Source organism: Zalophus californianus, chromosome 6 (genome assembly GCF_009762305.2).
Source record: "Zalophus californianus isolate mZalCal1 chromosome 6, mZalCal1.pri.v2, whole genome shotgun sequence".
Lineage (NCBI taxonomy): Eukaryota > Metazoa > Chordata > Mammalia > Carnivora > Otariidae > Zalophus > Zalophus californianus.
In genome coordinates, this window is record NC_045600.1 from 113,818,557 (window position 1) to 113,835,159 (window position 16,603).

Here is a 16,603-nt window from a genome sequence, read left to right on the forward strand (position 1 = left end):
AAATAAATAAATAAATAGAACCTTTTAAAATTAAAAAAGAAAAGATCACAGCAATTCTTTGCTACTGACTGAGCTACTCAGTAAAAGCTGAAGTTCTCACAATAGCCTGCAAAGTTCTGCCCACTGCCTTTCCTCTCTGACCACCTCACGTGTACCCCGCCTCCACACACATGCTCACTCTGCTCCAGCCACATTGGCGTCTCTGCTATTTACTCCAGAATAGGACAAACACATTTCCACGTTCCCACCGTAGAGTCTTTGCTTAAACTATTTATTCTGCCAGAACATTCTTCCTCACCTTCAAGTCTGTGCTCAAGCCTCCCCTCCTCAATGAGACTTACCGAGACGTTTAAAATTCGGCAAACGGCTTCCCACTCCCACCCACCCCCCCTTACTTTTCGTGGAACTTATCTTTCTTTCTTTTTGAAGTTTTTATTTATTTGACAGAGAGAGGACACAGCGAGAGAGGGAACACAAGCAGAGGGAGTGGGAGAGGGAAAAGCAGGCTTCCCGCGGAGCAGGGAGCCCGATGCGGGGCTTGATTCCCGGACCCTGGGATCATGACCTGAGCCGAAGGCAGACGCTTAACGACTGAGCCACACTGGCGCCCCAAGGAACTTATCTTTCAACATACTATATGATTTACTTTATTATACTTATTTGCTCGTCTTCCCTTCACCAGAATTACGCTCTATAAAGGCAAAGGGATCTTGTTCTGGGATGTATCGCCAGCCCGCGGCATTTTGCCAGGGCTCAGTAAATCTCTGTCCGGTGAAGGAACGAACGAACGAATCCTGAGACCCAGGATTGCAGGCCGTAAGTCTCTGGGCTGCTGGAGGCTCCTCGTGACAGCTGGAGGGTGGGAGAGGCGTGAAGAGAGTCCGGGGAGTGTCGGCCCAAGGCGCACGGGCCTCCAAGGAGGCGCTCGAGGAACTACATTTCCCATGAAGCTCTGGGAGCAGAGGGGCCGCGGGTGCTGCCGGGAAGGGCGTACGAGCCAGAAGCCTGGTCCGGTACCGGGAGGATGGCCGTTCAGCAAGGTGGGCTGTCGCCTGGGGTGCCGAGAAACGTGGGGGTGGGTCGCGTCGCGTCGCGGCGACCCTTCCGACCTGATATGCCAGGTGGGACCCAGGCTTGCGACTCCGCGGAAAGACAGATGGGCTCTGGACAGAGGAGGGGGCACCCGCGATGGGGATTGAGCCGTTGTTTCAGCTCTCGCAGGAGGGTCTTGAGGGGAGGAGCCGCGCGTGGGTCACTTCGAGACGGGGTGTCGTGTAATAGGTTCCTCCCGCTCCCTCCCCGTCCCTCCACGCAACTATCTCCCTCATGTCTGCGGAGAAGCCTTACTGCCCGCTTTACAGATGGGAATATCGAGGCCTGCGGAGAACCGTCTCAAAAACCTACAGACTACTTATTTGACTTTGTCCCCCAGACAGAACCCTCAGCTCGTGTCTAGTTTTCCCAAGACTGTAGGGTCAGCCCTCAGGAATGTAGTGGAAGCTGACCAACGGTCTCTGCCCTCCTGCCCCCTAGTATTCCCACTTTCCTGTGTGGTGCAGCACTATGCCTGGGGGAAGATGGGTTCCAACAGTGAAGTGGCTCGGCTGCTGGCCAGCAGTGACCCACAGGCCCGGATCTCAGAAGACAAGCCATATGCAGAGGTGAGACCCGGGTTGGATTTCATTTTACATATTTTTAAAAGACTTTATTTATTTATTAGCACAGAGCGAGAGAGAGCAAGCGTTGGGGGGAGAGGCAGAGGGAGAGAAGCAGACTCCCCGCTGAGGAGGGAGCCCAACACAGAGCTCCATCCCAGGCGAAGATAGATGCTCAACAGGCTGAGCCACCCAGGCGCCCCTGTATTTCACTTTAACAGCAGGTGAGACCAAAGGATTACTCCAGTCAGAGGGCCTGGGGCAAGTCCTGTGGGTCAGCTGGGAGAGGGAGGCCACAAAGCGGGAGGAGGCCCTCTTGGGGGCCTTCGGATCCCAACAGGTGATGAATCCAGAAGGCAGCACCGAAAGAAGAGAGGTTTTGTCGTACTAGGCTGGGATTTCGTACCCTCTTTCTCCCCAAGAACTCTCAGCATTTACTGAATTTTAATTCAGTTGAATTTTGAATGTTGAATTTTAATTCAACCCTCTTTTTAAGATTTTATTTATTTATTTGAGAGAGAGAGACACAGTGAGAGAGGGAACACAAGCAGGGGGAGTGGGAGAGGGAGAAGCAGGCTTCCCCCCGAGCAGGAAGCCCGATGTGGGGCTCAATCCCAGGACCCTGGGATCATGACCTGAGCTGAAGGCAGACGCTTAACGACTGAGCCACACTGGCGCCCCTAATTCAACCCTCTTTGACAACTAAAACTTTTGCTTTGACTAGCTTTTACATTTTAATAGCCTAATATATGTATTTTTCCTGCCCATTTAGGTGAGATAAAGCCAAAGCATAGCAAGGCCTCTACTTCTGAGATTGGAATAAGTGAATGTTAACCCTTCTCAGAGCCATTTGAGAGAGCTTTTTAGTGACCTTGACAATGTAAGTGTCATTTTCATTGGACAGATGAGAAAATCAAGACCAAGTGACCAGAAATAACTAGCCCAGGCCTCCACAGCTGGTTGGAGGCAGAGCCTGAACTGGGTCTCCAGACTACTGGTGTTCTGGGGTCTGCTGTCTTCCTGTATGTCTATGATGGCATGAGCATTTATACCCAGGCCTGAGAGGCCCATCTCAGGATTCAGGTTGGTGGTGCCAGGTTCTTCTTTCCCTCCCAAGTTTCCTCTTTTTCCAGTTGTGGATGGGGTCCCACCCCCGGGGAGATGCCAAGATCCTTGACAATTGCATCTCACAGAAGACCCTAGGCCAGTGGATCGCCAAGAACCAGGACTGCTTGGGCTCAAAGGTCAAGGACACCTTTAATGGCAAGCTGCCCTTCCTCTTCAAAGTGCTCTCGGTTGAAACGGCCCTGTCCATCCAGGCACACCCTAACAAGGTACAGGATCAGAGTGGGATGGAGAGGTCAAGGTACAGAACTCATGTCAAGGCCCTCCCACTACTTTTACCGCTGCTTTTTACCCCACCCACGCTGCACTCCAGCCCAAAACTAAATCTGGGCCTGACAGCTCCCAGTTTAGCTCTGGAAGGCTAGATGCTGGTGACACATGCTGGCTGCTAAATCTCAGTGGACAGCTGACCAGTCTGTGCCAAAGGAGCTTCTCCTGGGTTCCCCTCATCCGGCCCAGGACTACTCATGTCTGCTGTTTCCCCCACTGGCTCTCTGGGAGAGTTCACCTTCTAGAGCAGGGCAGGCATCTTAGCTGTTGCCTCAGCTCCTAGGCATTTGTCTGTCCAAACTTCTCATTTCTAGAAGGCAGAGTAAGACCCAGAGAAGACAGGGATCTAGCCAAAGTCACACAGCTTGTTCGCGTCCGAGCTTGGTTTGGTGTTTGGGCTTCCTGATCCCCAGGCCAGGCCTCTTAAAGTCTCCCCCAGGTTTGGCCTGTGTTCCTGCCCTGGGTTGGCTCAACCCTGAGTTTCGGCATTATGCCCTGACTGGGCTCATTGCCAAAAGTATGAAGGCACTGCTGTCTGGCGACTGGGGAGGGGAGAGAGCAAGGGCTGGGTGGGACTGGTGTCCTACTAGCCTGGTAGGTGATGACTGCACCTTGACCATCCTCCTCGTCCCCTGGCCATCCCACAGGAGCTGGCAGAGAAACTGCACCTCCAGGCTCCACAGCACTACCCTGATGCCAACCATAAGCCAGAGATGGCCATTGCCCTCACCTCCTTCCAGGGTTTATGTGGTTTCCGGCCCATTGAGGAAATTGTGACGTTTCTGACAAGTAAGGTTGGGCAAATGCTGAGAACATGCATATTGGGCCTACGATGCATGGGCAACCCCAGGCAGAGCTGGAGCAATGGCAGAGAACAGAGGCTAAGTGTCACAGGAACTGGGGGGCTGGTTGGCCTGATGAATTCTTGAAGCCACTGGGGCAGGCCTGTGAGACCAGGCTCAGGTGTGGTTGCTGAGGCTGGTGGTGAGCAGTTGGTTTTCACCTCAGAGTTTGCTTAGCATCGCCTGGCTCCTTGGTTAGGGATGGGATAGGGAGGCCTCCTCCGACTTCCCGCTTCTTTGAGTTCCATCTTGCCATTCCTGATATGGGCCCTGGCCTGGCCTTCCTGCAGAGGTGCCTGAGTTCCGGTTTCTCATCGGAGATAATGCAGCAACACAGCTGAAGAAGAGCATGAACAGTGACTCCCAGTCTGTGGCCTCTGCTCTGCAGAGCTGTTTCTCCCACCTGATGAAGAGTGAGAAGAAGGTGGTGGTGGAGCAGCTCAATCTGTTGGTGAAGCGGATCTCCCAGCAAGGTGGGTATTCTGCGCCTGGGTGCAGTGCCCTGTCCTGCCTTGCCCCAGCACAGATACTAGTCCATGAGGACAGGCTTCTCAACCCTTCGGCTCAGGTGGAACACCAAAATGGTCCCTTAGATGACTTAGATGGCCTATTAGCTGCTTCCTAACTGGCTCTTTCTCTAGAGGGCTACAGACAGATGGGCCTGGACAACTATAAGGAGGTCTTCCACCTAGGCGTTCTGAGACTTCCCCGGCCTTACAGTCGCTCCTCATGAATGGATTTGTACTTTGGGCCTAGAGAGCAGGAAGAGGATAAGGGGATCCTCATCTCCTTTTCTCGAAAGGCCTGAAGCCCAGAAGCCCAGAACTTTCAATCAGTAGTTCTCTCCCCCCCCTTTTTTTTGTTCACACACACACACACACACACACACGTTTCCTTAAATACCTGCTCTGTGCCCAACCTTGTGCTAACTAAGGAGAGTTCAGGAAATGACTGTGATGGGTGTGGTTGTCACATTTGGGTTGGGAGGCCAGTACAAGCAGTATAAAACAAGGCAGAGTGGACTCCAGGTATGAGCTTATGGGGCACATGTGATGAGGCCCCAGCCCCTTCTCTAGGAGACCCTGGAGCTCTTCTGGTTCTCTCTCTACACATTTCCCCTGCTACCTCTGAGCCACAGAGAACTATTTTATCCAAGCATATCCTTTTTCTTTGGGTTTTTTTTGTTTTGTGTTTTGTTTTGTTTTTGGTGTTGTCTCTGCTTGCATGCCTCCCCTTTGGGGCTTCTTGCACTCTTGACAGAAGAGATTACGCTTGCCGGGAGTTCCCAGAACCCCCTGTTCCTAAGTGAGGTAGAGCCTTTAGCACCTGTGAGTCTATATCATCACATGCACACTTGTGAAAACCGGGGTTTTCTCCAGGCCACAGACTTGGCTCTTTGACCTTTATGTTCCCAGTGCTTAGCACAGAGCGGGTATTCACGTCTTTGTAGAAAGACTCAGAACCACCCTCCAATCCAGACCAGCTGGTTTCTTCACTTTGGCACTGACACATTCAGCTTTCATTTACTCATGCCCTTCCCTCCTCTCTGCGCACACAAGAAATTTGAGCTCACCACCCTGCTCTCCCCTAATTTCCAAAGCCTTCTCCCACTACTCTAGCCCAGGCTGAGGACACATTTTGGTCCCGGGCATATTCTGCCTCTTGCTCTCTGGGGTGACCAACCAACTCGGTTTGCCTGGGACTTAATGATTTTCTGAGACACCGTACTTTCAGGGCTAAAAAAGGGAAGGGCCTGGGCTGTCTGGGACAGTCAGTCACCCCATATGGAACTCTTGGGCTATTCCCTAAATAGATTGAGCTCTACAGCAGTGGTTCTCAATCGGGGGACACTGGCAGATGTCTATAGACATTTTTTGTTTCCAAACATGGGCTGGGGGTGCTATCTTTTGGGTGGAGGCCAAAGGTGCTGCTAAACATCCTACAATGCACAGGACAGCCCCCACAACAAAGGATTATCTGGCCCCAGACTTTAGCCCTTTTAGTGGCTGGAATAATGCTGGGCACATAGACTATCAGAATGGGGAAAATGGCATCTTTATGGGCTGGAAGATCAAGGAAGGCTGGCCCCTAAAGGGTGGGGTTGTGGCTAGGAGAACACACCTACCCATTTCTGGATTCCTGTGGGCAGGGACTTGCCCAGGACTTGCTGGCCAAGGTGGGGCTATGAACACCACCGAGTGTGTTCCTAAGTGGCCTTGGGCTGCTCTGTGACCCTCAGTGGCTGCTGGAAACAACATGGAAGACATCTATGGGGAGCTCTTACTGCAGCTGCATCAGCAGTATCCAGGTGATATTGGATGCTTTGCCATCTACTTCCTGAACCTGCTTGCCCTGAAGCCGGGAGAGGCCATGTTTCTGGAGGCTAATGTGCCCCATGCCTACCTGAAAGGAGGTGAGCCACTTTTTTTTAATATTTTATTTTTAAGTAATCTCTGTAACCAGTGTGGGACTTGAACTCACAACCTCAAGATCAACAAGGGTCACATGCTCCTCTGACTGAGGCAGCCAGGTACCCCAAGGTGAGCCACATTTTAGCAGTGAGCCCCATTACCAAGCCTTGCTTCCTCATCTAGATAAAAGGGGGAGGGGGAGGTCAAAGAGAGACCTTTAAGGTCCCACCAGCTCTGACCTCCCAGGGTTCCTGGGGTGGGCTGGTTAGTGGCCAGTAGGGATGAAGAATGCCAGCTTAGTGTTAGACACTGCTTGACTCTTCACACGGACACTGTGAGGTCACAGTACTCTCATGCTGCCGTCTGCGTGTGTGAGAACAGTCTGAACCCAGGCTCCATTGGCTCAAGGCTGTTCTCCCGCCTGCCTCACACCACCTTTGCCTGTCTATCTATCCAGGAATTTTTGTGGGAAAATACATTGCCACAGAAAGGTGTCACATCTTGACTCTTGGCTGTTTATCTACTCACGGACAGGATTCTGTGGTAGAATAAAGTCTGGGGAGGGTTGGGGCTCCCCCAGGGGCTAACATGACACCCCAACAAAAGCGGGTGACCTACCACCTGTTTTTGGTATCTCTTAGCCCATTCTCCCAGAGTATGCATTTCACACATTTTTGCCCAACTCTGCAGGGGGTTCATGGCCCTCGGGTTAGGAGGCCCAGCCCTGATGAGCCAAACTCCAAGACATCCTTCATCAGGTTAGCACGTGGCACCTGTCTGTCCCCAGACTGTGTGGAGTGCATGGCGTGTTCAGACAACACCGTTCGTGCTGGCCTGACCCCCAAGTTCATCGATGTGCCGACCCTGTGTGAAATGCTCAGCTATATCCCCAGCAAGGACAGGCTCTTTCTTCCAACACGGAGTCTGGAAGACCCCTACCTCTCTATCTATGACCCCCCCGTGCCAGACTTCACTGTCATGAGGATGGAGGTGAGTGTGGGGGGGGGGCGGTGGCGGCTATGGTGGTGGGTGTCTTTCGAATGGCATGAAAAAGCCTGGCAAGGGCCACAATGTGGAGTACACCTGGAACTGGGTTCCCTTTCTTTTAAAGGAGGTGGCGGGGGGTGGGGCAGGGTAGACATGGTCCAGCCGCTGCCGCGGGGCCTACCCATTCCTTTGTACCAGGGACCAGACATGGGCCTCCATGCTGACAGGAGCCTGAGCAGTGGGGGGGAAGGTGGGCGAGCTCTCCCTCTCGCTACCCAAGGCTGTCCTGCCCCCCCCCCCCCCCCCCCCCGCCAACGTGAGCAGACAGGCACAGAAAACGAGCTGCATCATCCTGTTTCCTTCTGCCCAGGTCCCTGGCTCCATCACTGAATACAAGGTCTTGGCAGTGGACTCTGCCAGCATCGTCCTGGTGGTCCAGGGGAGAGTGACAGCCAGCAGTCCTACAGTCCAGACGCCAATCCCCCTGCAGCGTGGTGGGGTGCTTTTCATTGGGGCCAATGAGAGCGTCTCACTGAAGCTCGCTGCGCCCGATGACCTACTGATGTTCCGTGCCTGCTGCCTGCTGTAGAGACCATAGCCTTCCTGGCTCTCTGACGGTTACCCTAAATCCTGGCTAGCCCCTTCTCAGGCCCAGCTCCAACCCCATCCCTGCTCTAGACTCGAGTATGCCCTGGAAGAGCGGGGGTAGAGTAGTGAGCTTGAAGGTTGACTCCAGAGCAAGCCTCGGACAAACCACCTTTCTCTTGGGAGGAGGACCCTGGTGAGGACTAAGACCTGACACTCCCCTCGTGTCCTCACCATACCCGAGCCAGGCTCTCCTCAAGGCAGGAGGCAGCAGCTCTGTTCCAGCCGACAGCATTAGGCAGGCTGGTAGAAATCTGTGATTAGTTCAGCATCACTCACAGCAAGAGGGTAGGTAATTTCTAAGAAGAGGGTTCTGGTCCTGGGACTGCCCATTTCCTCAGCTGCAAAGGAGGGGGAGTTAGGCCTGTGGACTAATGTTACTCATTGTCACCCTCTGGCTCTGTCAAAGCAATTAAAGGTCACTTGTGTTGAGGCTATGAGGTAGCACCATTCCAGTCCTTGAAAGTGGGCTGATCGAGCCCTTCCTGGATGTCAGTTTTTGCTTTAATTCCTGCTTCCAACAGCTCCCCAGGGTGGGTATATATGGAGCCTTTTAAAGGAACATATGGGAGGGGCAGCCAGCTTCAGCTTTAGCTGTGGAGCTTACAGGCTGACCTGGGGTCCTGCAGATGTGGAAGGTGTATCTAAGGACAGGTAGTCAGGGCAAGATTCCTAAGTGTTCTCAGCTGGCCTCAGGGCAGGGATCAGCAAACTAAGGCCAGCAGGCTGGATCTAGCCACAGCCATCATTTACATTCTGTCCTGCAGCTTTCAGGCTACAGTGGCAAAATGTTATAGACGCACCAAACTATATGGCCCGCAAAGCCGTTAAGTATTGACTGGCCCTTCACAGAGAAAGTCTGTTAGCCACTTCTTTAGAACACGTTCAGTTATTACACATATGGGGATTCGGAGACAGGGCGACCCCATCTGTGTTGTGAAGAGAAACCTAGCTACATTTTCTAAAATGGCAGAAAGTATACAGGACATCTGCTCGCCCTGTGCCTACCCTCTAGACATGGATACACCTCTGCGGGAGGTGGCACAGCTGTCTGAGATCCTGTCACCCCAGACTAAGCAGAGCCCCAGGCTGTTCACTCCTTCCTGGGGAGTAAGGGTTTCGACTGGCACAAAAGGATCTTTCCGTGCTGCTGCCCATTCTAGACCCCCTGCACAAGGGAAATCCAGGAAACTCCAAAAAAGTTCTGGCCAATCTGTTCTGGGGTTTTCTTGGCCTCCAAATTTTGTTCAGCTAAAAAACAAAAGATGACCTGGCAAAACAAAGGGTCTGCCAAAAGGAACGCCATCTAAAGAGAAATGCTGTACAAAGGTGTGCTCCCTCCAATGATGCAGGCCTGAGAATGATGCCCACTGGGACTAGCAGGGAGAGGGAGATCCTAGGAGGAATGGCCACAGCTGGGGCTGTTGGGCTTTTCATTTCAGAAGCAGAGGGCTGTGGTCTAGGCCTTGCTTTAAAATCCTGTTGCCACACAGGGACAGCTCAACTAGCATGATTGTATTTATTCTTAGACACTTCCAGAGCTGTAAAAGCCTAAGCCAAGAGTTCTGTACTCTGTAAACACCATACACATACTCCCCTCTGTGAGGTTAACTGCGAATACACCCCTCTCTCCCCAGGATGCTGTCACCTGCAGAATACCTAGCACTCTGAATTAAGGCACTTTGGCCCCAGGCACCTTGATGCCTTTACTAGTGACATTTTAGCCTGGGACCTCTCACCCCAAACAACAGACCATTTCTACCCTGCCTAGCTGCCCTGTTCCTCCAAATTTCCCCACAAAGATAATGCCTACCGCACGGTGTCAGCCAGTTCTGGAACATCCTCTCCAGGACCAGTGTTTAAAGTAACCACCATCTGGAGGGCCTCCGTCTTGGGGTCCTGCTGCCACCTTCACCCACAGCTGCTGCTAAATGCTGCTAAATGTCCTAATTCCCCCACACACATGTAGCCCCACACTGGGCTTCCTGCTACCACCACCGTCCCTCTACACCGCCCCGCATCTGTGCCCTCTCTTCAGGTGCACTTCGGAACCTCTGCAGAAGCCAGAAAGGCCTGAAAATAGTCTCTGCGGAGGGGCAAGGGGTTTGGGATGAAGATGTTCTGTCTTCCCTGCCTGCAGGCATGGGCACTAAGTGCTCAGCATGTGAGGCACCCGTGTGGCACTGCAGAGTCCCACTCCTGGAACAGTCTGTGTCCCTGATTCCCCAGGCCCCAACCTGAGGTGCCTGTGGCCTCCGTCCCCTCTCCCTCCTGTGATGCTACTAGATTATAAAATGTTAACCACAGCCCCCTGGGTGCCATATATTCTTAACTTTCTATGATTTGACAACAGCACCAAGACAGACGCCAATCAAGCACTGATAGATGACCCTCGTCATCTGACAAGGTCTTTTTAACTGACCTCAGCCTTTCAGTCACCTCATGTGGTAAAACAAGAGTCCATGTCATCCCTCATTCCTCTAGAGGCCACAGGACATCAAATAAATCACCAGATCAGGCACTTCCCATGGGGGGCCCACACCCCAATCCTAACCTACCGCGCCCCTCACGCTGGGAACCATGTCCACACCCATCCAGTGCTCGCCACGGCTCTAGGTGAGGCCAAAAAAAAAGGAACCACTGAAAACAATTCTAGAGAGGACCGGTAGAGCAAGAGATACCACCTGGGGTGGGGTGAACTAGCACAGTCACTGAGGAGATTAGGCCTGTCTCAGCTGTGTTCACACTGAGGGCTGAGGCTGGGTTACCCCAGAGGTTTACTGTAACGCCCAATCCTCAGTATCTGCGGGGAGGCCCATGCTGGCGTGAAGGGAGGCCCTCTGCATTGGGCAATTATCTCCTCCAGCAGGGGCCCTGGCAGCTGGCACACGTCCCTCCTCCCCATCCTGGCGTCCTTACGTGTAGGGTGCACAGCCCACACAGCTGTGCCAGTACACTCTCACCCACTGCTGGTCTCAAGTTTCAAAAGCTAAGTAGGAAGGCACCTGACCGCTCCCTGCAGCTCTCTCTGCTGGTCACCCAAACCCGCAGGCTTCTGGGGTGAACTCCAGTCCCTTCACCCAACCTTTACACTCAAAGACTGGGTGTTCAACTAGCTAAGACCAAGGCAAAGAATGGTAGCCAAGGAAAGACAAATAAATAAATATGTACATAGTGGAGCAATTTTTCTCTAACTAGGGGTGGGCTGACCACAGTCACTAAACCCACCCAGTTTGAGCCAGTTGGGGATGCTCTGGGTCCAGGGATTCTGGAAGCCTTGATCCTGCTGTGCCATCAAGCGGCAGGCTGTATTCCCTGCCAGGGCCAAACAGGTGCAAGGGGAAGAGAGCCAAAGGGCCCTGCTTTATGCATTCTTGAGGGTCCCACCGTGGAGCCAGGAAGACAGAACATTATGGAATTTCTTAAACTGGTCCCAAATAGTTCAGCTAGTTTCCAAAGACTCCCAGCTGCAAGCCATAAAGTGCCATTTTCTGCTTCCATACAACACCGTCCGGCATAGCCCGGACACAAAAGCTCTTTCTCCCTCCATTGAGCAGGACAAATACCAGTCAAGATGTCTGCAAGATTTCCTTAGCCAACTCTGTCACCACAAGCATCAGAATTCCTCTGCTCCTGCCCTTATTAAAGTGGTTTTTCCAAACTCTGCTCTAATAGCAGAGGAAAATTGCAGAATTCCACCTGTCACCCTATGGCCCACATGGGGGCCTCTGGCCTGAGAAGCACCAGGTAAGGCGTAACTGCAGGTCATTGACCTTCCCAGAGAGTCAGTGCCTCCAGTGATTCTGGGGCTGACAGCAGTCCCCAACTGCACTGTGGCCTAAGAAGGGCCAACAGGGCTCTGCAGGCATGGTGAGCAGGGCCCATCTTAGGGGGTTATGTCTACTGGAGGGTACAGGAGGAAGAGTCCCCAAGACAGCACCAGCAGCAGGAGCACGTTGAAGAGGCTATAGGCTTGGGAGGAATGAGGTCCAAGTCCTCATCATCTGGAATCTCATCCAGGTGATACCCATCCTGGAGCAGCTGCCGGCTCACATCCTGGTTCACCTGCTAAGAGCAGAAGAGGAGAGAACTATAAGCCAGGTGGCAAAGCAGAAATAACTGCTGCCGAAAAGGGCAGACCTACATTCCCTTACCAGAGCTTCCTGTCCACGCTCCACCCTCAGGACAACTCCACGCATCACTGTACTACATGAGGAAGTGCCCCCACCCAGCAACGAGGGGCCCCAAGCAGCCAGAGCCAGTCCTGTCCAGGCTGCAGTGTCACTAACCCCCAGGGGAGCTGTTCTCACTAAAGAATCCTAAGGCATCTGATGTAAATATCAGATTCCAGATTACATTTGAAAGTCAATGGCCTGGTCGGCTGGTCCCTGTAAAGGCTGAAGAATACGGGACAAGGATACCAGAACAATGGGGTAGAAGATGAGTTATGTAGAATGGGGTGGGGAGCAGCTTTGTCCACACTGCCGGTTAAACGTGCTATAGCCTTTACGCCAGCAGAGCCTGCTCCCTGCAAAGTGGACCCTGTCAGCCTCGCTTTACCAGTTCCGCTGAGCAGAAGAAACAGGAGATTGGGAACAGCATAGGACTTTCTCTGGCTCTTGGCCAATTTTTCTTTTCTTAGTTTTAACTATCTCAGGTACCCAGATATTCAAGGAGGATAAAATTTACAAACTGCTTCTATTCTCTTTGGCAGACACTCGGGGGGTGGCCAAGGGTTTCCAGAACAAGGAAGAAATACCAGTGGCGTACGGTCATGTCTCCAGCATTCTGCCTCTATCTAAGGCAGTAAGCTGCACATGACAGATCTTTCCGTCCCTCCCCGTGTCTCTGTCTGGGACCGTCACTCTGGAAATGTGTGCAAAAGGCCAGCCCACTGGTATCTCAGTCTGAGCTCCCATTGATGGAACAACTGAAGGAACACACGTTGTTTGGCCTGGAAGAAAGCAAGCTTGGTGGAGAATGGCCAGGGGAGAGACAGGACTGCTGATCTCAGATAAAAAGCAATCAAAGAAAGGGACACTAGAATTACTGGGTGACACTGGAGGGCAGGCCTAGGACCACTGAGTCCATCCTGCAGGAGACACTTCAAATTAATAAGGAAGACTTCTCTAAGAGCTACCTGAAGAAGGAATTTGTGTGTGTGTGTGTTGGAGTAAGGGCAGGCAGAGGGCTTCTTGGAGGGAGTGAGTACCCAGTTACAAGAAGCATTCAAGCAAGCAGAAGCTGGTAAACACTTAGGTGGGATTTTTCAAGAGGATTCCTTTTCTAAGTGGTCACCTGGGCTAGAAGACTTGTGTGGTCCTTTCAGCCCTAAGGGTCTATGGTCTCTTGGATTTTCAACAGCTTTCCTCAGACACCTATACCTCTGCTGGGGGAGTAGGGCAGAAGAGAAGATTGGAGAACAGACCGGAAGTCTGGCACAGTGCCGTGCATACAGCAGGCACAAGACAAGCATTTGGCAGTGGCGGTGACGCTGCCTGCAGCCTGGCCCCGTGCAGAAAGGCGCTCTGGACTTGCCTCTGCAGAGGAATACCCGGAGGAGTATCTGGATTCCAGCTCCCCATCACTAGGAGAAGAGGAAAACAGTCAGTTCAGGGGAATGCCTGTGGAGCCCAGCTGCAAACGGCAAGGTGGAGAGCATGCAAGGGGGTCTGGAGGACTTGTGAAACAAAGACCATCAAAGAACTCAAGCCCAGAATCTGTCATGAGTACCACTGACTCTTTCTACTGGCTCTAGCAGGGATAGGGTCACTGTCACTAACAGTGAAGATATAACGGGGGGGGGAAGGATTCCCCCACACGAGGTTAGTGTTCCAAATCGAAGAGCAGCATGATCACCTGAGTCCTCTAACCAAGCTATCCTGGGAAGGGATAATGCTCTGAAGACAGGTCTGGAACATGCATGAAGGGTCTTGGAAGAGATCTGCAGTTTTACCCAAGTCACTCCCCAAGGGATATTTTCAAGGAGAGCACTCACCTGTCAGAGTCGAGGGACACCAGGTTTTCATCTGGACTCTGACTAAGGGCAGTATAGCCCTTGTTAAACTTCACTGACCTGAGAGATGGGGAAGAGACCAAGCATAGATAAAGCAACATTTCACAGGGAAAGCCAGAGTCCTTGCTCTTATGGAAAAAGAACTGACTGTAGTACTCCTGTCTTGCCTTCTGTCACACAGCTACCACTGCCTGCCCTGTATCTGGCTACAGCCACTGGGAATATGCACTTCCCCACACCACTCCCCCTACTGCTCCTGAGGAAAAGCACACCTACTCTTTCGAGTATGGGGAAAGCTCCCCCACTTCACCTTACTTTAACCAGCGAACAGAAAAACTGCAAGTCCTGGGGCAAATCTCTTCTTCACCTCTCTTGAGTTTGAGCTGTTATCTATAAGAGGCGCTGGATAAGGTCCTATCCAGCCTCAGAGTTTACCATTCTGTTGAAAAAGAAATACAGCACTGGCTGTTCCCACACTGCTTTCTATCCTCACTCCTAGGGTACCCAGCCACTGTGCTGCTCCCAGAGAATGATCCCATGCACTGACAAAACTGTTATTCCAAAGCCCTTTCCTTGACATCATTACATCCTTAAAGGAAAAGAAAAGGTCATTTCTCTTCCCATTTTAAAATAGTGAAAAAGACCGGTTGGCGTCAGGTGAATCACTAGCTCGGTCTTAAAACGTGAGAACTCTTGTCTCCCAGCCCGAGGACCAAGGCCTTTAATGGAAACTGCTTGCACAGAGGAGGTGGCGCCTGCTGAGACCTTTTCGCTGAAGAGTCGGGGCGGTTCGGCGAGGCCCCCAGCATGCCTTTTCTCCGTAGAACAGCCTTGGCTAGGTCCCGGTGCTTCTCTGGAAGTCAAAAGGCCCGGGTCAGCGGGGTCTTCCCCACTCCGCGGTGTCTCCCAAACGCCAGGAGCCCCCTCTCTCCGAACAGATTTTCTGGGACGGGAGCGGGCTGCAGCTGCCCCTTCAGGGTCGCCCCGGCAGGGCTCCGGAGCCAGCCCGGGGGACCAGGTAGCCCGCCCAGGTATAGACACCCCCCCATCGGGCCGCACTCACGCAGCTTGGCCTGAATGGAAGGCGCGCGCGTCACCATGTACGGTCCCCTCTTCTCCACAACCGCCGGGGGCCGCTCCCCCAATCGGGGGACTCCACTGCCGCTTCGCCCGAAGGGCAGCCCCGTAGGTCCCGCTGCGCAGTCCGGGGTCCCGCCGGGCCGGGGTCCCGGGGTAGACGTCCGTACCCCGGACCCGCTGGGATCCGCGGTCGCCATGCTCCGGCGACTGCCCGCCGCGACGCAGAGCCCCGCCTCTTGGCTTACGAGTCGTGGGCAGGGAGGGAGGCGGTCTCTTCCGAGAAAGATGGAGACGCGCAGGCGCGGGCCTTATCCGCCCAAGCTTTCCGGCCCCGCCTGCTGTGGGGATAGCACAATTGTTCCGCACTGCCGGGGGCTGGGTACTTTCAGTTCCGGCTTTTGAGACCCACCGCGGTACTTGTAGTCGGCCGGAACCTGGGCATGTCGAGGCCAGTTCTGTCGCCAGTGGAAAGAAAATACCAATATTTATGCATGGCCGTGGCTGTGCGCGCGCTGGGCGGAGCCCTTCCCTCCAACCCCCCCCGCGGCGCGCACGCGCTCTCCTCAGGGTCTCTGCGTGGGTCAACTCGCCACATCCCGAGCTCCCAGAGGCGAGCCCTGGAAAACCTGGGTTGAACCCAAAAGAGCTATATGAGGAAAGGAGATATTAAGCACCCTTCTCCAGAAAAGGAAACAGGTTGGAGAGGTTCAAGGCCTTTGAGCCGGTCAGACACTAGAGGCATTGCCTGGACTGATCTATCTAACGTCAAAACCCCGTTACTTCCAACACTATTTGGTGCCCGACTCTCTCTAGCCCTCAAGTTTGCACATTTTAAAATGGAGCCAACATCACTGCCCGCCGTACAGCGAAAAATAAGTGCAAAATAGGCTGTGGAAAGAAGGATGAAAGTGCACTGAGTCTCTGTGTGGCAGGGCATGGAGATGTCATGGCTCTTGACTTCTCTGGCCCCCCAAGGGTTGTGCTTGTGGCTGGCTGGAAAGAAGCTCCAGATCCTTGTAGGAATTGCCAAATCTCATGAGGCTGCCACGGGCTAATTGACTGGCCTCCAGAGGGTAGATCAACAATATGCAATTTTGAGTCATCAGAACCACCCAAACAGTTGAGCAGGACTATGCCTTAAGCAGGATAGGAAAAAGGAATTTAGGACTGGAAAAATCAGAAGCACAGAGGAATGTTAACTATTTTGGTGGATTCCACCCTTAAAAAAAATAGTTTATTTTAGATAGAGCAGGAGCACGAGGGGCAGAGGGAGAGGGAGAGAGAACCCCAAGTAGACTCCCTACTGAGCGCAGAGTGAGAAGCAGGCGGATCCCACAACCCTGAGATCATGACTGAGGGGACACCAAGAGTCCTTCGCTTAACCGACTGTACCACCCAGGCGCCCGGAGCCCCGTTTTAGACGTCCGTAAACAGCAATTTCATATGGCTCGACTCTTTTTTTTTTTTTTTTTTTTGAAAGTAGGCTCCAGGCCTAGGGTGGAGCGCATCTAGGGGTTTGAACTCAGGACCCTGAGACAAAGACCTGAACTGAAACCAAGACTCCGCCCCCCC

General features: G+C 53.0%; 2 protein-coding genes across 6 annotated transcripts; one reads left to right on the forward strand and one right to left on the reverse strand.

Moving 5' to 3' along the window:
- The first annotated feature begins 962 nt into the window (after positions 1 to 962).
- MPI (mannose phosphate isomerase) lies at positions 963 to 7,908 on the forward strand. Of its 3 annotated transcripts, none has more exons than XM_027570059.2 (8): positions 963 to 1,040; positions 1,534 to 1,661; positions 2,789 to 2,989; positions 3,698 to 3,839; positions 4,183 to 4,365; positions 6,132 to 6,305; positions 7,091 to 7,293; positions 7,661 to 7,908. In XM_027570059.2, exons 1-8 carry the CDS (start codon positions 1,025 to 1,027, stop codon positions 7,877 to 7,879), a joined length of 1,266 nt encoding a protein of 421 aa, XP_027425860.2. In that variant the 5' UTR covers positions 963 to 1,024; the 3' UTR covers positions 7,880 to 7,908. The 3 variants fall into 3 exon arrangements, with proteins under 3 accessions (XP_027425860.2, XP_027425864.2, XP_027425859.2); XM_027570058.2 differs by having other exon boundaries at positions 1,020 to 1,121; XM_027570063.2 differs by lacking the exon at positions 7,661 to 7,908 and having other exon boundaries at positions 1,014 to 1,121; positions 6,994 to 7,233.
- Positions 7,909 to 11,797: 3,889 nt separating this feature from the next.
- On the reverse strand, positions 11,798 to 15,505 carry FAM219B (family with sequence similarity 219 member B). 3 transcript variants are annotated; one of them, XM_027570065.1, is made up of 5 exons: positions 15,015 to 15,499; positions 14,717 to 14,804; positions 13,934 to 14,011; positions 13,474 to 13,522; positions 11,798 to 12,000 (listed from the first exon to the last, which is right to left on the reverse strand). In XM_027570065.1, exons 1-5 carry the CDS (start codon positions 15,226 to 15,228, stop codon positions 11,836 to 11,838), a joined length of 594 nt encoding a protein of 197 aa, XP_027425866.1. In that variant the 5' UTR covers positions 15,229 to 15,499; the 3' UTR covers positions 11,798 to 11,835. The 3 variants fall into 3 exon arrangements, with proteins under 3 accessions (XP_027425866.1, XP_027425865.1, XP_027425868.1); XM_027570064.1 differs by having other exon boundaries at positions 11,798 to 12,003; positions 15,015 to 15,496; XM_027570067.1 differs by having other exon boundaries at positions 11,899 to 12,003; positions 13,364 to 13,522; positions 15,015 to 15,505.
- Between the last annotated feature and the right edge of the window lie 1,098 nt (positions 15,506 to 16,603).